This window comes from Podarcis liolepis (genome assembly GCF_965112155.1).
Source record: "Podarcis liolepis genome assembly, chromosome: 10".
Lineage (NCBI taxonomy): Eukaryota > Metazoa > Chordata > Lepidosauria > Squamata > Lacertidae > Podarcis > Podarcis liolepis.
Genome location: NC_139562.1, coordinates 3,950,798 through 3,976,212, shown reverse-complemented (window position 1 = coordinate 3,976,212; position 25,415 = coordinate 3,950,798). Strand labels below are relative to the sequence as shown.

At 47.5% G+C, this 25,415-nt stretch overlaps 3 protein-coding genes across 14 annotated transcripts in view; 1 reads left to right on the top strand and 2 right to left on the bottom strand.

The window, feature by feature from the left end:
- The window catches only part of LOC310686828 (uncharacterized protein), a 46,288-nt gene that overhangs the window by 6,332 nt on the left and 14,541 nt on the right, over window positions 1-25,415 (bottom strand). Inside the window, exons 1-4 of one of the 9 annotated variants that reach the window (XM_083461153.1) lie at window positions 12,474-12,652; window positions 11,582-11,717; window positions 2,986-3,121; window positions 622-737 (exon numbers count right to left, since the gene is read on the bottom strand). The gene's annotated coding sequence lies outside the window, so the exon portion shown is untranslated. Of the gene's footprint in view, window positions 1-621; window positions 738-2,985; window positions 3,122-4,074; window positions 4,341-11,581; window positions 11,718-12,473; window positions 12,653-25,415 lie in introns of those variants that run through there. The other 8 variants (XM_083461157.1, XM_083461154.1, XM_083461155.1 and 5 more) reach the window with 8 other exon arrangements.
- LOC310686803 (uncharacterized protein) overlaps window positions 6,463-25,415 on the bottom strand; it is a 128,980-nt gene continuing 110,027 nt past the window's right edge. For all 3 annotated transcript variants that reach the window (XM_083461058.1, XM_083461057.1, XM_083461059.1), the window contains one exon: window positions 6,463-9,819. In XM_083461058.1, the coding sequence (XP_083317184.1) occupies window positions 8,138-9,819 (1,682 nt within the window). In that variant the 3' untranslated portion in view covers window positions 6,463-8,137. The remainder of the gene's footprint in view (window positions 9,820-25,415) is intronic.
- LOC310686890 (uncharacterized protein) lies at window positions 15,515-24,194 on the top strand. Of its 2 annotated transcripts, XM_083461384.1 has the most exons (3): window positions 15,515-15,683; window positions 16,700-16,835; window positions 21,002-24,194. In XM_083461384.1, the coding sequence occupies exon 3, from the start codon at window positions 21,129-21,131 to the stop codon at window positions 22,677-22,679; it is 1,551 nt and encodes a 516-aa protein (XP_083317510.1). In that variant the 5' UTR covers window positions 15,515-15,683; window positions 16,700-16,835; window positions 21,002-21,128; the 3' UTR covers window positions 22,680-24,194. The 2 variants fall into 2 exon arrangements, with proteins under 2 accessions (XP_083317510.1, XP_083317511.1); XM_083461385.1 differs by lacking the exon at window positions 16,700-16,835.

Here is a 25,415-nt window from a genome sequence, read left to right as displayed (position 1 = left end):
CCTCTAGATCTTTATGAGTCACCTGCACAGTCCCATTGGCGTCAGGAGGTCCATATGAACCATTTTGTGAGACCCAGGTCTACATCACTTCCAGGGACTGTGGTCTGGGTCAGTTAGAGAACTAGTGACAAGGCTTGGTGCTTGGCGTCAGCTGAATGGGTGCTCAGGGAAGCTCCTGTTCTTGGAGATGGACCTCTGTCTACATGCCTTGCATTGCATGGAGAGAGCAGAAGCAGAAGCAAAGCAGCTGGCACATGGGAATCCCAGGCGGAAACACCGACCCAAATGGTTCTTTATAATGAATATGTGCAGCCTGATCCTGTGCTTGCCTTATGACAGAGGACTATCATAATCTGGCACTGAAAAGCAGGATATTCAAGGCGAGGAGATAACTATACTTAGTGGAAACATCAACCTTGAATATGTGGTGTTGATTCATTAACAACCTGAAGTTGTGTTATTTCTTGTGATATGAATTTATTCCTGATCTGTCTTAAATATCATAATTATAGGATGTCTTGGGGTGTTAGGGGAGCGGTAGTACCTTTGGTGGAGGAAATGTAGTCCACCTTCTGGAGTAATTATTCCACCATTGGTCCCCACCCTGCACTCAGCTCTCACCTGAGAGAAGCTGTCAGCATTCAAAAGGGCCACAATCCCAGGAACGGCTTCAACCGGCCGGCTAAACCAGGTGAGGATACCTGATGGGTCTCAAATCCTTGGTGGGCTGGGGAATTCTGGAAAACAGAAGCGCTATTTACATCATACGTCACTGTAAAGGTATTCAGAATATTTGTCTTTTGAAGAAAAGACCACAAATCCATTGGCCCCTTCAAAGCTAATGAACGTCTTGTGGCTGGAGCTTTTGTGGGCTGCAGGACCAGGAAAGCTTCTGCCACCATGATCCTTCTGATTGGGATTCAGGCCTGAAACTGCCCTGGTTGCGCTGCTTGATGATCTCCGATGGGCTAGAGACCAAGGGGAAAGCTCTTTCCTGGTTCTGCTGGATCTCTCAGCGGCTTTGGAGACCTTTGACCATGGTATCCTTCTAGACCCTCTAGGGGAGCTGGGGGCCCTGCTATGCAGTGGTTCCCCTCCTTCCTCCTGAGCCATGTCCAGAAATTGGTGTTGGGGGATGAGTGTTCTGACCCCTGGGTGCTCACTTGTGGGGTGCCTCAGGGCTCCGTCCTCTCCCCATGCTTTTTAATATCTATATGAAGACGCTGGGAGAGATCATCAGGGGGTTTGGGCTGGGTGTTCCCCAGTATGTGGATGATGCCCAGCTCTTCCTCTCTTTTAAATTGGAACCAGTGAAGGTCCTGTGTAAGTGTCTGGAGGCACTTGGAGGATAGATGGCGGCTAACAGATTGAGGTTGAATCTTGATAAGAAAGAAATACTGTCCCAGGGGGACAGGGGGCAGGCAGGTGTGGGAGACTCCCTAGACCTGATGGGGCTAACTGTGCCCCAAAAGGACTAGGTGCACAACCTGGGGGTCATTTTGGACTCACAGCTGTCCATGGAGGCACAGGTCAATTCTGTGCCCAGGGCAGCTGTCTACCAGTTCCATCTGGTATGCCAGCTGAGACCCTCCATGCCTGGAGACTGTCTCCCCAGAGTGGTGCATGCTCTGGTGATCTCCCGCTTGGATTACTGCCATGTGATACATGGGGCTTGAGGAGATTTCACCCCTCCCATTCCAAGAATCTGCTGGTGTTCTCTGCTGATTCTCCAGAAAGGAGGGGGGCGGTTTCTGCTCTCCACTTATTTCGCTCCAGCCTCACAAAAGAGAGAGAGACTGAGTGTTAGAGAGAGAGTGTGTTATCTCTGTATAGATAAGGTTGCTGCTAAGAGCAGCTGCAGACTCTCAGTGCAGTCTAGCTTCTCCATTTAGCTCTGTATATAGTTTGTATGATAGTTGTAGATAGAATAAAAGTAGTTATTCTACAGAGCTGTTCTCCGAGTGGTTTATGCTCTGCTGTACTCTGCTGTGCAACGACTGTCTTCGGGAGTGAATCTGGTGCTCACAACTCTGAGTTGTGAGTCCACAGCACTTTGACCTGTTCCTGTGCAGAAGGTCTCTGGAAGTGCTACCCCAGCTCGCCTGGCCCAGTCGGGGCTGAAGTGGATGAGTCCAGTCAGTGGCACTGGCTCAAGGGGGATGCTGACAGGGCTACCTTTGAAGGTGACCCGGAAACTGCAACTAATCCAGAATGTGGCTGGTAGAGAACAGAATGGGAGCACCAGCTGAGACAACATAACACCTGTCTGAAAGGATCCTCACTGACTCCCAGTACATTTCTGAGCACAATTCGCAATGTTGGTGCTGACCATTAAATTGCCGTGGTTGCATGTTTCAGGCATAGAATCCTAATATGCCTTCAGTAACAAATTGATTTGCTGAAGGAATTTTTTGCTGTCTCTAAGCATTTTTCCTACTCTGCTAATTGTATGTCGGAATTGCTCTGGAGATCATTGCGGAGGAGCAAAATCTGCAACCTAAGGCCCTAAACAGCCTCGGGTATGTAGACCTGAAGGAACGTCTCCACCCCCATCGCTCAGTCTGTATGCTGAGGTCCTCCTTCGAGGGTCTTCTGCTGGTTCACCCCCCCCCCCCCAGTGAGAAGCGAAGTTACAGGGAAGCAGGCAGAGGGCAAGGAAATGGGCAACTATCTGACATTTATAAGACAGCTGAAAGCAGCCCTGTATTGGGAGGTTTTTAATGTTTGATGTTTTACTGTCTTTTATATGTACTGTAAGCTGCCCAGAGTGGCGGGGGAAACCCAGCCAGATAGGCAGCGTAGAAATACTACAATCATTCTTATTATATTGTTATTCTTTTGTAGTTATTTTTGAATTCATACTGCAATATCAGCTCATGAAATGTCATGGGTGGAGAAAATCACAGGGATGCCATAAACGGTAATCCCACCCACAACTTCTCATTCACATACAGTCTGTAAATTAGGGGAGGTCACACACCTCACCTGTGCTAATACTGGCACTCTTTGGCCTGTGTAGACACACCTTGTATGTAGAGCCTCCAGCCACAGACACTGTCTATCATGAAAATGGGTCCTTTGACTGGGAAGAATCTCAGCTTGTCAGTCACTCTGACACTGCCTACAAAGAATAAGAGGAACAGAAATGCTTTTGAGGTGCAACTTCCATATCAAGCCTGAGAGCCATTCCATGGACTCTGCACCCCTGTTTCTGATGACAGGTGTACATTATCCTCATCCTCAATGAACCAGGCAGTGGAAAAGACAAAGATGGAAGCCTGAGAGAGAGGAAAAGGTTTCTGTCTGCTTCCTGGGTAGGATTGTGGAGACAGAGAACGGCTTCTGAAAAGGGCTCTCCCCTCCCCTCTTCCTCTCGGGATTTGAACCGCTGCGTCTGGACAGGGCAGGGGCTTATGGGGTGGGAAGAGGATGGAGCTTGCAGGAAGGGAGGGGTGGGGGGACTGGACCCCCCACTTTCGACAGATCCCTCTCTGGTCGCCTTGAAGGGATGGCCGATTCCTTGGCGGGAGGGAGAAGCCAAGGCGGCCCCTCTGGAGAATCCTAGCGTCTGCCACGATGGAGACCTCTCCCTACAGACTGGTCTTCCTTTCTCCCCCCCCCCCACGCCAATGGTGCCCTTCCCCGCCCCAGGGATGCTCCCCCCCCCGACTTCCTCGACCCCTCCCTCTTTCCCTGAGTCTCCCTGCACCCAGAAGCTCACCCCTCGACCTGCGCGCCCCACGTCTCCATCCAGAGGACGCCCCCCCTACATCAGCCACACGGGGGTCTCTATTCAGGCGTCCCTCGCCGCCGTTAACCCTTTCATGGCCTGCCTTTTCCATGCGGAGCGCACAGGGCCCCAGGGATGCCTGTGTGGGGGAAATATGGCAAGGGGGTCCTCGTGGGGAATCCCTGGGTGGGCGCTCCATGACCGCCCCCGCCAGGGCGCCTAAGGGGCCAGGGAAAGCCCCCTTCGGAGTAGGAGTGCAGGGATCCAGACCCTGCCCGTGGGGCCCACGAAAGGCGCTTTGGGGTCTCTGGATCCTTCTCTCCCCTCCCCCGCGACCCCTTTACCTCTTTCTCCTCGCTCCAGATTATCCTTTCCTTTCCTGCAACATCCACGGGGGGGGGGGTCCCCTCCCCTGCCGCCCCTCCTCCCCTTTCCGAAAGCGCGCGCCCCTAGAGCTACGGCGCAGAGTAGCAATCCGGCGCAGAAGAGCCACTTCCGGGAGAAGCAGGCAGTTTGGGAGGGGGGCTCACCCCCCCCATTCCCGGAACAGATGGCGGATGGCGAGGAGGAGGAGCAACATATTGGGGAGGGGATTTGGGGTTGTGGGGGCGGGGTGAGAGGATGTGCGGGGAGGGGAGGAATTGGGGGAGGGGGAGGAAGGTTTCCCTCCTCCCCTCTTCCTCCTGTAGATCAGGAGAGCGGGGGAGGGGTTGATCCTGGCAATCCAATTGCAAAGTGGGGTTCCCCCCCAATGTTTACATTGCTAAATCCTTCCCTCGCCCACTCCACGCCACGAGCCGTGCGTCCGTGCTTTAGGTATTGGTGCTCTTCAAACCAGGAATTGGGGGGACAGTTATACGACACCCCAAGGCCCCACCACAGCCTCGGTGTCTCCCTGGGTGCTCCAGTAGCCGGCCTCCTCTGGGTCTCCTGGCCCCCTCCTCTCCTCCCTCTGGGTCTGAACTGCTCTCTGCCCCAGCCTCTTCCTGCTCAGCAAACCCTGTTTCCTCCTCAGCTGGCAACACCTCCCCTCCCGGTCTGCTCCCCTTTCTCCCTCTATCTGCTCATCGCCATCCCACCACCAGTCCCCAGGATCTGAGCCTTCTTCCTTTGTGGGTCTCCCAGCTGGTGCCTCCCCCCCCCCCCAACACAGCCAGTCCATGACAGCAACAGCAGCCATAGCAGTAAAATCAGTATGATAGTAATATAATAACAACAACAACAACAACAACAACAATAATAATAATAATAATAATTTTTTATTTATACCCCGCCCTCCCCAGCCAAGGCCGGGCTCAGAGCGGCTTACAAGCAATAATAAAAACAAGATGAATGATTACAACTTAAAAACAAAAATAAAATACAACATTAAAATAATGGGACATTAAAATATTAAAATGTAGCCTCATTGCAGGAGAAGGAAAAGAAAAAAGAAAAGGGGGGGGGAGGGAATCAAATTGGCTCCAAGCCAAAGGCCAGGCGGAACAACTCTGTCTTACAGGCCCTGCGGAAAGAAATCAGATCCTGCAGGGCCCTGGTCTCATGAGGCAGAGCGTTCCACCAGGCCGGAGCCAGTGTTGAAAAGGCCCTGGCTCTGGCTGAAGCCAATCTAACTTCCTTAGGGCCTGGGACCACTAGGGTGTTGTTATTTATGGACCTTGAGGCTCTCCGTGGGGCATACCAGGCGAGGCGGTCCCGTAGGTACGAGGGTCCTAGGCCGTGAAGGGCTTTAAAGGTCAAAAGCAGCACCTTAAATCTGACCCTGTACTCCACCGGGAGCCAGTGCAGCTTGAAAAGCACTGGATGAATATGCTCCCATGGCAGAGATCCTGTGAGGAGCCTCGCTGCAGCATTCTGTACCCGCTGGAGTTTCTGGGACAGCTTCAAGGGCAGCCCCGCGTAGAGCGAATTACAGTAGTGAAGCCTGGAGATGACCGTCGCATGGATCACTGTGGCCAGGTCGGGGCGGGAAAGGTAAGGGACCAACTGCTTGATGCGGCGAAGGTGGGAAAATTTTGCCTTGGCTGTTGCTGTAATTTGCGCCTCCATGGAAAGGGAGGCGTCAAAGATTACACCCAAACTCTTAACGGAAGGCAATGGCACTAATTGGGCCCCCACAAGAGAAGGGAGTTGGTCCCTCATCCCCATGCCATCCCGACCTAGCCATAAGACCTCTGTCTTCGAAGGATTTAGTTTCAATCGGCTCCCACGAAACCATCCAGCCACAGCTTCCAAGCATCTGGTCAGTGTGTAAGGGGCCGAGTCGGTGTGGCATAATATAATATACACTCTGGTCCTCTGGTAGGAAAACTCCCTAGCAGCAGGATTGAATAATAACTTCTGGGAATATGGAAAAGTATTATCTTCTCCCAACCCCAGAATAAGCACAACTCTGGGGTTGCTCCATGGGGTTCATGAGTGAAGATGGGCCCCCCAGGAGACTTTCCTCGTACCTGTAGCCCCTCCTTCCCCATCCTGCAAATAGGCTTGGGGGGAAATCTCCCATTCAATTTCAGTATTTCAAGCTTTTTTTCAGAATGCGCAGGGGGCAGGGAGATGTTATGGTGAAGAAGCAGTGTTTGGAGATCATACGGTGGTGGGGGTGACAGAGCTTGGTGCAAAAACCATCTTGCATGCTTGAGCAGAGCAACTCCAGGGCATCAGCAGGGTAGAAGCCACATGCAGAGCAATTCCCACGCTGAGGACAAAAACGCACACAGAAGCAGCAGGACTTCTTCAGTAATAGTTTACTGAGCTTTCAAAGCATACAGTTCTCACCGGGTCCCCAGTGAGGCACAAAACTTAGCTCCTGAGAGCAAATCCCGTTTCAGCAGTAAAAAAATACAGCACACAGGATATCTAAGTCAGGCACACAAACCGGCAGAAGGGAGCAAGGGAGGAAAGAGGCTGGAAGGACACAGGGCAATGGAGGTGTGTCTTTCGCTTCCTGTTGCCTGGGAGGAAAGTCAGCAACTCGGCATCTGCAGGGACTTCACGAAGCAAAGCTTTATGCTGGCTATTCCAGGCAAATGCGCATCCTAGAAACACACACTGTGATCTGTGCTATATTGCCGTATCAGTTGTTTTTATGGGGATTTTTCTGTCCCCCCCAAAAAATATTCATTTTATAACACAAATAAAGAACACAATCAGAAAAACAAACAATACAAACAAAGTCTTGTCATATCCTTATTTTCCTATACATTGTGAAGTGGGCTTCCCCAAGTCCCACCTATCTGATTTTCATTTTACTTCATCTTTAGCAATTTACATATATCATCATTTCTAACAATCTTTTTTTTTAATCACACTTAAAATAACTTCACATTTTATCACTTACAAATAATACTATTTTAAAATACATTATCTTCTACTTCTAAGCCTGCAGCATATATCCACTTCCAAAGCTATTCTAAGATTTAAATATTAACATAAAATGTAATAAATTATACATCTTAGATAGGTTTTTTGGTTTTGTATCTAATAATTCCATTTCCAGTTTGGATTTCTCTCTTTGAAAACCAAATTTCTTGTCCATTTTAAACACTTCATTTATCTGGATGTACTGGAACCTATCATCTAATTTATCTTTCAACAGATCACAAGATTTTAATCTAAATTGGTCCCCTACTTCCATCAGAATAGCATTATACTTCAACCACGTATCTTTCATATTCAACCTTTTATGGGTCTTAGCTTCCAATGGTGAGCCAAATCACTTGTTTTTCAAGGGTTCTCGCAATGCGTCAGGGAATGGTCTGAAGCTGAGTATGGGGGAATGCATTCTCAGGCAGATCAGCTTTCCTGGGAGCAGGAGGGGGGGGGGATTGACCCTCCTCTTTTCCAGTGGTCTCAGAAGCAGGGAGTGACACCGATGCAGAGCAGATTAGACAGGAGTTACCTAGCTAAGAGAGAAGGACAAGAGAAACAGACTCAGCTGGCCCTGAAGCAGAAATACGGATTTCTTCGGAGTTCATTGCTGGGAAGAAGAGTGGACACTGAGAGGAACATGTCCCACACTCCATACATCTAAATGGGTTCTCCCTTGTGACAGTCCCTAGATGTTTCTTAAACATTCCATTATAATTAAATCACTTTCTGTAATCTTTCCATTTAAACTGCTTCTCCTCATGTCTGTTGATGGTTTGTAGGGTTTTAACTCTTAAAGTTCATCCTGTGCATGAGTCTGTTGATTTAGAACTTCCACTAGAAATGGACCTCTACCTTTATTTAACTTCCTGACACTTATATGGTTTGTCTCCTGTGTGAGTTTGTTAATGTAAATCAAGGGTTCCACTCTGCCTGAAGCTTTACCGCTCTCAATGCATTTAAAGGGTTTTTCCCCTGTGTGAGTCCATTGATGTCTTCTAAGGGTTTCATTGAAACCGAAGCTCCTCCGCACTCCATTCATTCATATGGTTTCTCCCCTGTGTGAGTCAGTTGATGTCTATTAAGGTGTCCACTCTGACTGAATTTCTTTCCGCACTCCATGCATTTAAATGGTTTTTCCCCTGTGTGAGTCTGTTGATGTCTTCTAAGGTTTCGATTATCACTAAAGCTCTTTCCACACTCCATACATTCATATGGTTTCTCCCCCGTGTGAGTCCGTTGATGTCTTCTAAGGGTTCCATTATCACAATAGCTCTTTCCGCACTCCATACATTCATATGGTTTCTCCCCCGTGTGAGTCCGTTGATGTATTCTAAGAGTTCCATTATCACGAAAGCTCTTTCCACACTCCATACATTCATATGGTTTCTCCCCCGTGTGAGTCCGTTGATGTCTTCTAAGGTTTCGATTATCACAATAGCTCTTTCCGCACTCCATACATTCATATGGTTTCTCCCCCGTGTGAGTCCGTTGATGTATTCTAAGAGTTCCATTATCACGAAAGCTCTTTCGACACTCCATACATTCATATGGTTTCTCCCCCGTGTGAGTCTGTTGATGTCTTCTAAGGTTTCGATTATCACTAAAGCTCTTTCCGCACTCCATACATTCATATGGTTTCTCCCCCGTGTGAGTCCGTTGATGTATTCTAAGGTTTCGATTATCACTAAAGCTCTTTCCGCACTCCATACATTTACATGGTTTCTCACCTGTGTGAGTCCGTTGATGTCTTCTAAGGGTTCCATTATCACAAAAGCTCTTTCCACACTCCGTACATTCATATGGGTTCTCCCCTGTGTGAGTCTGTTGATGTCTTCTAAGGGTTGCATTGAAACTGAAGCTCTTTCCGCACTCCATACATTCATATGGTTTTTCGCCTGTGTGAGTCCGTTGATGTGTTCTAAGCTTTCCATTATCACTAAAGCTATTTCCGCACTCCAGACATTTAAATGGTTTTCCCCCTGTGTGAGTCCATAGATGTCGTCTAAGGGCTGCATTGAAACTGAATCTCCTTCCGCACTCCATACATTCATATGGTTTCTCCCCCGTGTGAGTCCGTTGATGTATTCTAAGGTTTCGATTATCACTAAAGCTCTTTCCGCACTCCATACATTTACATGGTTTCTCACCTGTGTGAGTCTGTTGATGTCTTCTAAGGGTTCCATTATCACTAAATCTCTTTCCGCACTCAATGCATTTAAATGGTTTTTCCCCTGTGTGAGTCCGTTGATGTTGTCTAAGGTTTGCATTGAAACTGAAGCTCTTTCCACACTCCATACATTTATATGGTTTCTCCCCTGTGTGAGTCTGTTGATGTCTTCTAAGTTTTCCATTATCACTAAATCTCTTGCCACACTCAATGCATTTAAATGGTTTTTCCCCTGTGTGAGTCCGTTGATGTCGTCTAAGGTTTGCATTGAAACGGAAGCTCTTTCCGCACTCCAAACATTCATATGGTTTCTCCTCTGTGTGAGTCCGTCGATGTGTTCTAAGGGTTCTATTATCACGAAAGCTCTTTCCACACTCCATACATTCATATGGTTTCTCCTCTGTGTGAGTCCATTGATGTGTTCTAAGGGTTCTATTATCACGAAAGCTCTTTCCGCACTCCATACATTCATATGGATTCTCCCCTGTGTGAATCCGTTGATGTGTTCTAAGGGTTCCAGTATCACGAAAGCTCTTTCCACACTCCATACCTTCATATGGTTTCTCCCCTGTGTGAGTCAGTAGGTGCCTATTTAGGCTTCCACTCTGACTGAATTGCCTTCCGCACTCCATGCATTTAAATGGTTTTTCCCCTGTGTGAGTCCGTAGATGTATATTGAGGTGTCCACTATGACTGAAGTTCTTCCCACACTCCGTGCATTTGAATCCTTTCTTCCCCATGTTAGTCGGCTGATGTGTTCTATCAGTGAAAGTCTTTTCACACTCTATACCTTTAAATGGTTTCGCCACTTTTGGGGTTTGTTGATGTGAGCTATGTGTGCTCATTCAATGAAGCATGTTCCACATTTCACACATGTCAATGTCTATATCTAATGAAAACAAAGGTGCCCTTTCCCCTGGAAGTCTGTCTCTCTTCTCCATGACCCTCCTCAGTGTGGGAGGAAAGGAAATCCTGTTTGGGTTTCAAGGAAGAGAACAAAGGGAAAGAGAGCACATCAAACGCCATTAGCAGCTTTTCTTATTTCAGCATCTCCTATATTCCCCTGCCTCCTACCCATGTTCCCAGTTTTGAGGAAATAAAGATGCAATGATGTCAAATGATAGTAATGCAGCAGCAAACTTTCATTATCCTCAATCATCATTAATAAAGCAGCATGATCTTGGAAAACAGCCTTTTCACATCAATTGTTTCCTCACAGGAAATGCAGCTTCTCTCTCTCGATGAAAAGGCCCTCTCTCTCTATGATCCATCGTTCCTTTGGACATTTCCCATCCTCGGCATCATAATCCTCCATCCACCCCTGTTTCCACCTCTAGATCTTCATGAATGACCTGCACAGTCCCAATGGCCTCAGGAAGTCCATGTGGACCATTATATGAGACCCAGGTCTACATCTTTTCCAGGGAGTGTGGTCTGGGTCAGTCAGAGAACTAGTGGCAAGGCTTGGTGCTTGGGGTCAGCTGAATAGGTGCTCAGGGAAGCTCCTGTTCTTGGAGACGGATCTCCGTCTACATGCCTTGCATTGCATGGAGAGAGCAGGAGAAGCAGAAAGAAAGGAGCTGGCAAATGGGAAACACCCCCCCATTGTTCCTTATAATACTGATGTGCTGCCTGATCTCTTGCTCCGTCTTCTGACACAGGACTATCCTAATCTGGCACTGAAAAGCTGGATATTCAAGGCAAATGGATAACTCTACTTAGTGGAAACTTCATCCTTTAATATGTAGTACAGATTCATTAACAACCTGAAGTTGTGTTATTTCTTGAGATATGAATTTATTCCTGATCTGAGCGTTTTTTCCTACTCTCCTAACTATATGTCAGTCTAGGAGATCGTTATGAAGGAGCAAGTTCTGCAACCTAGAGCCCTAAACAGCCTCGGCCCTGTAGACCTGAAGGAGTGTCTCCAACCCCATCCTTCACTCTGAACACTGAGGTTCTCCTCTGAGGGTCTTCTGCTGGTTCCCTCCCTTCAGAGGTCGAGGAAATAAACAACTATCTGACATTTAGAAGATAGTTGAAGGGAGACCTGTATTAGGAGCTTTTTAATGTTGGATGTTTTACTGTCTTTTATGTGTACTGGAAACCCAACCAGATGGGCAGGGTATAAATACTACAATCAGTTGTATTATCTTGTGATTTTTTGGTAGTTATTTTGGAATTCGTAGTGCAATATCAGGTCACGAAATGTTTTGGGTGGAGAAAATCACAGGGTTGCCGTAAACAATAATCCCACCCACAAACTCTCATTCACATACAGTCTGTAAATTTGGGAAGGTCACACAGCTCACCTGTGCTAATACTGGTAGTCTTTGGCCTCCATAGGCACACCATGTCTGTAGAGCCTCCAGCCACAAGCACTGTCTATCATGAAAATGGGTCCTTTAACTGGGAAGTATCTCAGCTTGTCAGTCACCCTGACATTGCCTATAAAAAGTAAGAGGAACAGAAATGCCTTTGAGGTCTGGGCAGGGGCTTATGGGGGCGGGAAGAGGATGGAGATTGAAGGAAGGAAGGGGTGGGGGGACTGGACCCCCCCCCACTATCCAGAGATCCCTCTCTGGTTGCCTTGAAGGGGGAGTCGATTCCTGGGTGGGAGGGAGAAGCCAAGGCGGCCCCTCCGGAGATTCCTCATGGGCGCCATGATGGAGACGTCTCCCCAAAGACTCGTCTCCCCCCCCCCCCGCCAATGCTGCGCTTCCTTCCCCGGGGATGCTCCCCTCCCTCCTACCCCCGGCTCCCCCCACCCTTGGCCCCCTCCCTCTCTCCCGGAGTCTCCCCTGCACCCAGAGGCATCCTAGTCGCGGCTGACCCCTCGCCATGCGCGACCCATCTCTCCATCCGGAGGTGTCCCCCAAGACGAGGTGGGGAGGGACAGGGGGGTCTCTATCTAGGCATTTCTCGCGCCCGTTAACCCTTTCATGGTCTGCCTCTCTCCGCGCGGAGCGCACAGGGCCCCGGGGATACCTGCGCAGGGGAAACGGGGCCAGGGAGTCCTCGTGGGACCCCGTGGGTGGGCGCCCCACGTCCACCCCTGCCAAGGAAAGCCCCCTTCGCAGCACACGTTCAGGGATCCAGGCCCTGCCGGGGGGGGGCACGGAAGGCGCTTTGGGGAGCTGGCGCGGGGTTCCTCTCTGGGTCCTTCTCTCCCCTCTCCCCCCCCCCCCGCCGCGACCCCTTTACCTCTTTGTCCTCGCTCCCGATTCTTATTTCATTTGATGCAACATCGATGTTTTATTGGGGGGGGATCCCCTGCCGCCCCTCCTTCCCTTTCCGAAAGGGCGCGCCCCTAGAGCTATGGCGCTGAGCGGCAATCCGGCGTTGAAGCTCCACTTCCGAGAGAAGCTGGCAGTTTGGGAGGAGGCTCACCCCCCCCCCTTATTCCCGGAACAGAAGCCCGATTGGAGGAGGAGGAGGAGGATCCTGATACTTCCAAAGGAGAAGCCCAGGAAAGCCTTGCAGCTAGAGGGATGTGTAAACACTATTATTGTTCTTATTGCAAGAGGGTAGTTTAAATGTGTGGGAAATTGGGGTTGTTGACAGGGGTGGGTGACGGGTCCATGTTTCTGAATGCCAAAGACTCCTACCTTGTGAGAAATCTGTGATGCATCAAAGAAAATGTATTGGGAAATGTATTGTGGGAAATGGGGAGAGGTCTTAAAAATCCATGCAACCATCTTCTCAGGGGTCCTACTCTTGGTGTGTTTGAACCTTGTTGCAACAAATAAAGATCAGGTCAACGGACCGCTGTTTTGCTTCTTTAACTTGGCAGGATTCTCCTTCTTTTGCTGACCAGAGGGACCCCCGGGGAGTGGCACCCTGAGGAGCTGGGCAGCGGAGTGAATCCGCACCCCGGGATATTTTCCTTCTCAACTCTGTCCCACCTGAGCCTCACACCCTTACCTAAAAGCCAGACACAACACAATGTGACAGGATTGTGACTCCTGCCCTCAGCAAACAAAATAGGACCCCCTCCCCCCCCAGAGCAAAGCAACCCCGGGATGCTGAGGTCCCCCAATCCTTGAAATGGAAAGGGGGGGCTCGGGACACCTTCAGGGAGCAGGCGGGGAGGGGGCTGCCCAGGCTCCAGAAGCTCCTTCTCGCTGGTTCCTCCCCATCGCCCTCATACTGCCTGCCTCCCCTCCGCTTCTACTGGTCCTTTGCAAGTGCGGGGAAGCCCTAGTCCCTCCGGCCCCCCTCAAATTCCTTCTAAGAGCCCCACATTGCACGGGGCAGGCTCACCTGCAGTGAAACAACACGCAGCTGCCCTGGCAGAGCGGAGCCAGGCTGGGGCGCACCGTGGGGACCCCAGAAATGTGTCCCTAGAAGAAATGCGCCTCCCCCATTCTCTGGAGCTCAAGTGCTGCCGGTGGGCTTCCCAGAAGAGGCCCCTGGGAGGACAGGGGCCCCTTGGGCCTGATCCTGCAGGGCTCACCTGACGTTCTGGTGCAAGTGAACCCTCCTTTGTCCTTCAGGGAGAACAGGGTTTCCCAAATTTGGGTCTCCAGCTGTTTTTGGACTACAGCTACCATCATCCCTAGCTAGCAGGACCAGTGGTCAGGGATGATGGGAATTGTAGTCAAGCCCTCCAGGTGGCTCTGGCAAGTGAGCCCAGCTGCATGTGACTAGGGTGGGGGGAATTCCTTCCTGGTGTTACGGAAATTACAGGGGAGGGGGTTACCATCTGACATTATCCCCTGGGACGAGGAACCCCAAACCCCTCTCCACTCAGTCGCAAAAGATTCACATATCTTATAAATACAGGAAAACACGGTCTCTGCATTTTAAGAATGGGATTTACGGACTTCGTGTTTTATGAATGGGATTTATGAATAACTGAAGCCCAACAATCAAGAGCGCTATGTTTTGACAGCTAGCCAATGTTGAATCCGTAGAAGGCTGAAACTGCCTCCAAACCAGCCTTTCAGCTCAGCCTTTGTACAATTGTCTCAGCGCCCTCCTGCTGCTCAGACTATGGGCAAAGTATATTAAATGTAGCCATTTTGGTTTCGATTGCCTAAAGTTGCTAGAATGTTACAAAGATTGTGTCTGAATGTATCCTTTCAGCTTGACAGCTCTGGGAATGATAACTAAATTTGTAAATTCATATAAAATCCATACTTTAACCGATTCTTCCCATTCCAAAGCCGTTTTAACTCTTAAGAATAAGTAAATTCAGGCTTCACCCTCCTCCATGACCTTGGAAGCGGATAGCCACGTAGGCAGTGAGAACAGGGCCTCCTGCCATAATCCCCTGAGCGTGAGAGAACCTACACTGGATAACTCTACTTAGCCCCACATTGCACGGGCCAATTTAGGCTCATAGGCGCCGACTCCATGGGGCTTGGCCCGTGCAATGTGGGGCTCTTAGAAGGAATTTGAGGGGGGCTGGAGGGACTAGGGCTTCCCCGCACTTGCAAAGGACCAGTAGAAGCGGAGGGGAGGCAGGCAGCAGGAGGGCGATGGGGAGGAACCAGCGAGAAGGAGCTTCTGGAGCCTGGGCAGCCCCCTCCCCGCCTGCTCCCTGAAGGTTTCCCGAGCCCCCCCCTTTCCATTTCAAGGACTGGGGGATTTCAGCATCCCGGGGTTGCTTTGCTGGGGGGGGGAGGGGGTCCTATTTTGTTTGCTTAGGGCAGGAGTCACAATCCTATCACATTGTGTTGTGTCTGGCTTTTAGGTAAGGGGGTGAGGCTCAGGTGGGACAGAGTTGAGAAGGAAAATATCCCGGGGTGCTGATTTACTCCGCTGCCCAGTTCGTAAGGGTGCCACTCCCCGGGGGTCCCTCCGGTCAGCAAAAGAAGGAGTCTCCAGCCAAGTTAAAGATGCAAAACAGCGGTCAGTTGACCTGATCTTTATTTGTTGCAACAAGGTTCAAACACACCAAGAGTAGGAACCCCGAGAAGATGGTTGCATGGATTTTTAAGACCTCTCCCCATTTCCCACAATACATTTTTCCACAGCATCTTTGATGCATCACAGATTTGTCACAAAGTAGGAGTCTTTGGCATTCAAAAACATGGACCCGTCACCCACCCCTGTCAACAACCCCAGTTTCCCACACATTTTTAACTACCCTCTTCCAATAAGAACCATAATAGAATTTACACATCCCTCTAGCTGCAAGGCTTTCCTGGGCTTTTCCTTTGAAAATATCAGGATCCTCCTCCTCCTCCTCCTCCTCCAATCCGGCTTCTGTTCCGGGAATAAGGGGGGGTGAGCCTCCTCCCAAACTGCTGCTTCTCCGGGAAGTGGAGCTTCTACGCCGGATTGCCGCTCAGCGCCATAGCTCTAGGGGCGCGCCCTTTCGGAAAGGGGAGGAGGGGCGACAGGGGACCCCCCCCTAACATCGATGTTGCAGGAAAGGAAATGAGAATCGGGATCGAGGACAAAGAGGTAAAGGGGTCGCGGCGGGGGTGGGGGAGAGGGGAGAGAAGGACCCGGAGAGGGACTCCGCGCCAGCTCCCCAAAGCGCCTTCCGTGGGCCCCCCCGGCAGGGCCTGGATCCCTGAACGTGTGCTGCGAAGGGGGCTTTCCTTGGCAGGGGTGGACGTGGGGCGCCCACCCACGGGGTCCCACGAGGACTCCCTGGCCCCGTTTCCCCCGCGCAGGCATCCCTGGGGCCCTGTGCTTTCCGCGCGGAGAGAGGCAGACCATGAAAGGGTTAACGGGCGCGAGAAACGCCTAGATAGAGACCCCCCTGTCCCTCCCCATCTCGTCTTGGGGGGCCCCTCTGGATGGAGAGATGGGTCGCGCATGGCGAGGGGTGAGCCGCGCCAAGGGGGCCTCTTGGTGCAGGGGAGACTCCGGGAGAGAGGGAGGGGGCAAGGGTGGGGGGAGGCGGGGCGGACCATCCCCGGGGTAAGGAAGCGCAGCATTGGCGAGGTTGGGGGGAGGAGACCAGTCTTTGGGGAGACGTCTCCATCGTGCGCCCACGAGGAATCGAGGGGCCACCTTGGCTTCTCCCTCCCACCCAAGAATCGACCCCCCCCTTCAAGGAAACCGGAAAAGGATCCCTGGAAAGTGGGGGGGTCCTGTTCCCCCACCCCTTCCTTCCTGCAACCTCCATCCTCTTCCCACCCCATAAGCTCCTGCCCTGTCCAGACACAGCGATTCTGCCCAGTCCAACCATTGTTCACCCTGGAGAGGAGAAGAAAGAGGAAGAGGAAGAGTGGAGGCCTTCTCAGAAGCAGCTCTTTGTTTCCCCAATCCCACCCAGGAAGCAGCCAGAAACCTTTTCCTCTCTCTCAGGCTTCCATCTTCAAGTGTCTTTTCCACTGCATGGTTTATTGAGGATTAGGAAAATGTACACTTGTCATCAGAAACAGGGGTGCAGAACCTATTTAATTGATCTCAGGATTCCTATAGAAGTTGCACCTCAAAGGCATTTCTGTTCCTCTTACTTTTTATAGGCAATGTCAGAGTGACTGACAAGCTGAGATACTTCCAAGTCAAAGGACCCATTTTCATGATAGACAGTGCTTGTGGCTGGAGGCTCTACAGACAAGGTGTGCCTATGCAGGCCAAAGACTGCCAGTATTAGCACAGGTGAGCTGTGTGACCTTCCCAAATTTACAGACTGTATGTGAATGAGAGTGTGTGGGTGGGATTATTGTTTACGGCAACCCTGTGATTTTCTCCACCCAAAACATTTCGGTACCTGATATTGCACTACAAATTCCAAAATAACTACCAAAAAATCACAAGATAATACAAATGATTGTAGTATTTATACCCTGTCCATCTCTTTGGGTTTCCAGTACACATAAAAGACAGTAAAACATCCAACATTAAAAAGCTCCTAATACAGGTCTCCCTTCAACTATCTTCTAAATGTCAGGTAGTTGTTCATTTCCTTGACCTCTGAAGGGAGGGAACCAGCAGAAAACCCTCAGAGGAGAACCTCAGTGTTCAGAGTGAAGGATGGAGGTGGAGACACTCCTTCAGGTCTACAGGGCCGAGGCTGTTTAGGGCTCTAGGTTGCAGAACTTGCTCCTTCATAACGATCTCCTAGACTGACATATAGTTAGGAGAGTAGGAAAAAACGCTCAGATCAGGAATAAATTCATATCTCAAGAAATAACACAACTTCAGGTTGTTAATGAATCTGTACTACATATTAAAGGATGACGTTTCCACTAAGTACAGTTTTTTTTAAAATAAATTTTATTGATTTTCATCCAGTTATACATTTTGTCCCGAATACAACAAATTATGCCTGTTTTGAACTTCCTTCAGCGTCTCTGACAGTCATCCATAATTATACCTTTAATACGCATTCCCTTTTTTCATATTGCCATTGTTCCTCCTTACTCCCATTATTTTTAATAAACAGTACTTATTTGTTTTTTTTTACAGTGCCTCTTGAAATCCCACTAACGTTGTATTTATACCACATATGTTTTTCAGATAATCTACCAATTTTCCCCAGTCCTCGATGAACTTTTGGTCTTCAGTATATCTGATTTTCCCAGTTAATTTGTCCAATTCCGCATAGTCTATCAATTTTAATCTCCATTCTTCTATCGTCGGTATCTCCTCTTGGTTCCACTTCTGGGCCAACAGGATTCTGGCTGCCGTTACAGCATATTGGAAAAGCTTATAGTCCTTTCTTCTTATGTCTTTTCCTGCAATACCTAAAAGAAAAGCTTCTGGTTTTTTCACAAAAGTATAGCTTAACATTTTTTTCATCTCATTGTATATCATTTCCCAGAAACTTTTTACCTTCTTACACTCCCACCACTGATGGAAGAACGTCCCTTCTTTATCTTTGCATTTCCAACATTTGTTATCAACCTTATACATCTTTGCTAGTTTTACAGGAGTCATATACCATCTATAAAACATTTTCATTACATTCTCTTTCAATAGCGTACATGCCATAAATTTTATATTCTCTTTCCACAATTTTTCCCATTCCTCAAATTGAATGTTATACCCAAAATCCTTTGCCCACTGTATCATCACCGATTTAACCTCTTCATCCTTAGTATGCCATTCCAGCAATATCTTATACATTTTTGACAGAGTTTTATACTCATTGTTTATTATGTCTTTTTGGAAACTTGATTCCTTTTCTGAAAAACCTTTTTCCTTCAGATCTTTTTTAATTATTTCATTTACTTGACGATAATGCAGCCAATCATATATATACTCTTTAACTTGTTCATATGGCTTAACTTTCCATTTCCCTCCTTCGTTAATCACCAATGCACCATATGTACCCCATTTTTTCCTCATATTAATTTTCTTAACACTCATTGCCTCCAACGGAGACAACCAGTGCGGGACTTTTGGTTTTAGTATATTTTTATATCTTTCCCACACTTCTATTAAAGAACCCCTGAAGATGTGATTTCCAAATCCTTTGTGAACCTTCTTTTTATCACACCATAAATACGCGTGCCATCCAAATCTGTTATCAAAACCTTCAAGATCCAATAATTCATTGTTTTCTAACTTTATCCATTCTTTTACCCAGCATAAACATGTTGCCTCGTAGTACAGTCTCATATCTGGCAGGGCGAAGCCTCCTCTTTCTTTAGCATCTGTCAATAACTTAAATTTTATTCTAGGCTTCTTTCCCTGCCAGATATACCTTGAAATCACTTTTTGCCATTCTTTAAAGATTCCTATACCCTTTAATATGGGTATGGTCTGAAATAAAAATAACATCTTTGGTAGCACCATCATTTTTATCGTAGATATTCTTCCCCAAAGTGATAATTTCATTCTGGCCCACACATCCAGATCCTTTTTTATTCCCTTCCAAACCGGGATATAATTATTTTGATACAAATCAATATTCTTAGGTGATAACCAAATTCCCAAATATTTAACCTTTTTCACCACCTCTATCTCAGTTTGTTGCTGCAATGATTCAATCATATTTTGTTCCATATTTTTTACAATCATCTTCGTCTTTCTCTTATTCAATCTGAATCCTGCCACCTTTCCAAATTGTTCCATCTCTTCCAATACCTCCTTTACGCTTTCTGTTGGTTCTTCCATAGTCATTACCAAATCATCGGCAAAGGCTTTAACTTTATACTCATTCAGCCCCACCGTTACCCCTTTTATTTGCTTATTATGTCTAATTGCATTTAAAAAGACTTCCAGAACCGTTATGAATAACAATGGCAATAATGGGCAACCTTGTCTTGTTCCTTTAGATATTTTTATATCTTCGGTAATCACATTGTTTACTATCAATTTTGCTCTCTGCTCAGTATAGATTGCCTTTATGCCATTGAAGAACTCTTGTCCCACCTCCATATATTCCAAGTTTTTCAACATAAACTCCCAAATTACGTTATCAAAGGCCTTTTCTGCATCCACAAACATTAAGACTGCTTGTTTATCTCCCCTACCAGACAGATATTCTATAACATTAATTATATTTCTTATGTTATCTCTCATTTGTCTGCCTGGTAGGAAGCCTGCTTGATCTTTATGTATTAATCTTGTTAATATCTTTTTCAGTCTCTTCGCTAGAATTCCAGCAAAAATCTTATAGTCAGTATTCAGTAATGAAATAGGCCTATAATTCTTCACTTGGGTTAAATCCGAATCTTGTTTTGGGATCAATGTAATATATGCTTCTTTCCATGTTTCTCGAATGTCTCTTTCTTTCAAAATGTTGTTCATAACAACAGTCAACGGGGTCACCAGCACCTCTTTCATTTCTTTATAGTAGCTAGATGTAAACCCATCTGGACCCGGAGCTTTCCCTCTCTTCAACTCCTTTATCACTTCTTTTACTTCTTCTTTTTCTATTGGGGCATTCAGTTGCGCTTTTTGGTCTGTCGGGATCTTCCGCACCATTTTCTCTTTTAGATATCTTTCTATTTTCTTCTTATTATTCCTTTCCTTATTTTTATATAATTGCTTGTAAAAGTCCAAGAATCCTTTCCTTATTCCTTTTGGATCAGCTGTCTCTTCTCCATTTATTTCGTTTCCACTAAGTACAGTTATCCATTTGCCTTGAATATCCAGCTTTGTCAGTGCCAGATTGGGATAGTCCTGTGTCAGAAGACGGTGCAAGAGATCAGGCAGCACATCATTATTATAAGGAACAATGGGGGGGGGGGTGTTTCCCATTTGCCAGCTGCTTTCTTTCTGCTTCTCCTGCTCTCTCCATGCAATGCAAGGCATGTAGACAGAGGTCCATCTCCAAGAACAGGAGCTTCCCTGAGCACCCATTCAGCTGACCCCAAGCACCAAGCCTTGCCACTAGTTCTCTGACTGAGCCAGACCAAAGTCCCTGGAAAAGATGTAGACCTGGGTCTCATATAATGGTCCACATGGAGTTCCTGAGGCCATTGGGACTGTGCAGGTGATTCATGAAGATCTAGAGGTGGAAACAGGTGGATGGAGGATTATAATGCCGAGGATGGGAAATGTCCAAAGGAACGATGGATCAGAGAGAGAGAGGGCCTTTTCATGGAGAGAGAGTAGCTGCATTTCCTGTGAGAAAACAATTGATGTGAAAAGGCTGTTTTCCAAGATCATGCTGCTTTATTAATGATGATTGAGGATAATGAAAGGTTGCTGATGCATTACTATCATTTGACATCATTGCATCTTCATTTCCTAAAAATTTGGAAGCTGGGTAGGATGCAGGGGAAATATAGGACATGTTGAAATATGAGGTGGTGCTAATTGCATCTGATATGCTCTCTTTTCCTTTCTTCTCTTCCTTGAAACCCAAACAGGATTTCCTTTCCTCCCACGCTGAGGAGGGTCATGGAGAAGAGAGACAGACTTCCAGGGGAAAGGGCACCTTTGGTTTCATTAGATATAGACATTGAAATGTGTGAAATGTGGAACATGCTTCATTGAATGAGCACACATAGCTCACATCAACAAACCCCAAAAGTGGCAAAACCATTTAAAGGTATGGAGTGTGGAAAGACTTTCACTGATAGAACACATCAGCCGACTCACATGGGCAAGAAAGGATTCAAATGCAAGGAGTGCGGGAAGAACTTCAGTCAGAGTGGACACCTCAATATACATCAACGGACTCACACAGGGAGAAAAGCATTTAAATGTCTGGATTGTGGAAAGAGCTTCAGTCGGAGTGATGTACTTAGCACTCATCAACGGACTCACACAGGGGAGAAACCACATAAATGTATGGAGTGTGGAAAGAGCTTCAGTCAGAGTGGACACTTACGTTTACATCAGCAGACTCACACAGGGGAGAAACCATTTAAATGCATGGAGTGCGGAAGGGAATTCAGTCGGAGTGGAAGCCTAAATATGCATCTACTGACTCACACAGGGGAGAAACCTTTTAAATGTATGGAGTGTGGAATGAGCTTCCGTTTCATTGGAAACCTTAGAAGACATCAACAGACTCACACAGGGGAGAAACCATGTAAATGTATGGAGTGTGGAAAGACCTTTCGTGATAATGGAACCCTTAGAGGACATCAAGAGACTCACACAGGAGAGAAAACATTTAAATGCATGGAGTGCGGAAAGAGCTTCAGTTTAAATGCAATCCTTAGACGACATCAACGGACTCACACAGGGGAGAAGCCATATGAATGTATGGAGTGTGGAAAGAGCTTTCGTGATAATGGAAACCTTAGAACACATCAACGGACTCACACAGGGGAGAAACCATATGAATGTATGGAGTGTGGAAAGAGCTTTAGTTTCAATGCAAACCTTAGACGACATCAACGGACTCACACAGAGGAAAAACCATTTAAATGCATGGAGTGCGGAAAGAGATTTAGTGATAATGGAAAACTTAGAAGACATCAACAGACTCACACAGGGGAGAAACCATTTAAATGTATGAAGTGTGGAAAGACCTTTCGTGATAATGGAACCCTTAGAGGACATCAAGAGACTCACGCAGGAGAGAAACCATTTAAATGTTTAGAGTGTGGAAAGAGCTTCAGTCAGAATGGAGACCTTAGAAAACATCAACGGACTCACACAGGGGAGAAACCTTATAAATGTATGCATTGTGGAAAGAGCTTCAGTAACAGTGGAGACCTTAGGAAACATCAACGGACTCACACAGGGGAGAAACCATATAAATGTATGGAGTGCGGAAAGAGCTTCAGTTTCAATGGAAGCCTTAGAATACATCAACGGACTCACACGGGGGAGAAACCATATGAATGTATGGAGTGCGGAAAGAGCTTTAGTGATAATGGAACCCTTAGAACACATCAACGGACTCACACAGGGGAAAAACCATTTAAATGCATGGAGTGCGGAAGGAAATTCAGTCAGAGTGGACACCTAAATATGCATCAACTGACTCACACAGGGGAAAAACCATTTAAATGCATTGAGTGCGGAAAGAGATATAGTGATAATGGAAAACTTAGAAGACATCAAAAGACTCACACGGGAGAAACCATATAAATGTATAGAGTGTGGAAAGAGCTTCCTTCAGAATGGAGACCTTAGAACACATCAATGCACCCACACAGGGGAGAAACCATATAAATGTATGCACTGTGGAAATAGCTTCAGTAAGAGTGGAAACTTCAATATACATCAACGGACTCACACAGGGGAGAAACCATATGAATGTATGGAGTGTGAAAAGAGCTTTCATGATAATGGAACCCTTAGAACAAATCAACGGACTCACACAGAGGAAAAACCATTTAATTGCATGGAGGGCGGAAGGAAATTCAGTCAGAGTGGACACCTCAGCAAGCATCAACTGACTCACACAGGGGAGAAACCATATGAATGATTTGTTCTCAGGAGCTAAGTTTTGTGCCTCACTGTGGTCCCAGTCATAACTGTAGCCTTTGAAAGCTCAGTAAACTATTACTGAAGAGGTCCTGCTGCCTGTGTGTGCCTTTTTGACCTCAGTGTGGCACTTGTTCTACACGTGGCCCCTACCCTGTTGCTACTTAGCTCATGCCCTGGAGTTGCTGTACTCAAGCACACAAGATGGTTTTTGCACCAAACTCTGTCACCCCCACCACCGTATGATCTCTAAACACTTCTTCTTCGACAGAACCTCATCTTGAAATACTGAAATTGAATGGGAGATTTCCCCCCAAAGCCTAAGTTCAAGAGGGGGAATGTGGGGCTGCAGGTACCAGGGAAGTCTCCTGGTGGGCCCATCTTCACTCATGAACCCCATGGGGCAACCTGCTTATTCTGGGGCTTGAGAAGCAGTTTAAATGAAAAGATTGCAAAAAGTGCTTTATTTACAATGGAGTGTTTAAGGAACATCCAGGGACTTTCCCATGGAAGAACCCATTTAGATGTATGGAGTGCGGGACATTTTCCTTTCAGTGTCCACTCTTTCTTCACAGCAATGAACTCAGCAGGAAATCAGTCTTAAACACATGATTTGTATTTGAAGTTCTTGTGTTTATATGTAAAACTGAACAGCAATGAAATATTGAATGCAATGTCAAACAATGTGAGTATAATCTAAGAGGTAAAGTACCTTTTGATAGAGAGGATGAATCTGGTTTGCTGGTGGTGAGTGAGGATTAGGGCTGGGCGATATATTGATATCTGGTCCAATACTGGTTTCTAGACCACATCTCGATAACCTTTGAAGAACAACTGATGTGGCAATACACTGTGAATCACAGTGTGTGTTTCTGGGATGTGCCTGCCAGCAGCGGCAGAAAGCTTTTCTTCGTGAAGCCCCTGCAGATGGCAAGTTGCTGACTTCTCTCCAAGATGACAGGAAGCGAAAGACACACCTCCATTGCCCTGTGTCCTTCCAGCCTCTTTCCTCCCTTGCTCCCTTCTGCCGGTGTGTGTGCCTGACTTAGATATTCTGTGTGCTGTATTTTTTTACTGCTGAAACTGGATTTGCTCTCAGGAGCTAAGTTTTGTGCCTCACTGGGGACCCAGTGAGAACTGTATGCTTTGAAAGCTCAGTAAACTATTACTGAAGAATTCCTGCTGCTTCTGTGTGTTTTTGACGTCAGTGTGGGACTTGCTCTACATGTGGCCCCTACCCTGCTGCTACTTGGCTCATGCCCTGGAGTTGCTCTACTCAAGCATGCAGGATGGCATGCACCAAACTCTGTCACCCCACCACTGCATGATTTCAAAACACTACTTATTCAACAGAACTTCATCCCTGCCTCTTGCGCATTCTGAAAAAAACTTGAAATACTGAAATTGAATGGGAGATTTTCCCCCAAGCCTATTTGTAGGATGGGGAAGGTGGGGCTGCAGGTACCAGGGAAGTCTCCTGGGGGGCCCATCTTCACTCATGAACCCCATGGGCAACCCCAGAGCTCCTGCTTATTCTGGGGTTTGGGGAGGATAATATTTTCCAGAGGTGGTTATTCAATCTTGCTGCTATGGAATTTTGCTACCAGAGGACCAGACTGTATATTACTATCATACTGATTTTACTGCTATGGCTGTTTTTGCTGTCATGTACTGGCTGGATTGGAGGGGGGTGAGGCACCAGCTGGGGAACCCTCAAGGGAAGAAGGCACAAAGCCTGGGGCTGGTGGTGGGATGGCAATGAGCAGAAAGAGGGACAGGGAACGGGAGGGGAGGTGTTGCAAGCTGAGGAGGAAACAGGGTTTGGTGAGCAGGAAGAGGCTGGGGCAGAGAGCAGTTCAGGCTCAGAGGGAGGAGAGGAGGGGACCAGGAGACCCAGAGGAGGCCAGCCCCTGAAGCATCCAGGGAGACTCCCCCTCCTGCTGCGACCAGCTCCCCTCTCCCCTGGTCTCCTAGAGCACACAGAGAAACCCAGTTCAGACCCCATGATCCTGCACATGATATTAAGAGGGTGTTTCTCTGCCCCCCAACATGCATCACTTTAATCTCGTTGACAATGAACTGTATTTTCAGCCCAATCACCCCGTTTGGAGAGCTCTTTTAGGTGCTCCTTGCAGTCTCTCTTTGTTTGAACAACCCTGGACAATTTACTGCCACCAGCAAACTTTGCCCCCTCCCTGCTCATTCCTAACTCTAGATCATTTATGAACAAGTTGAAAAGCCACAGGTCCCAATACTGATCTAGTATAGGGGACTCCACTTTCTGCTTCTCCATTCATAGGAGTGTTCGTTTATTAGTACGTGTTCCTCCCTCCCCCCATCCTTCTGTGCTGCGGAGGGAACCCTGCGGAAAAATTCTGGGGTGAATTTCGCTTCCCC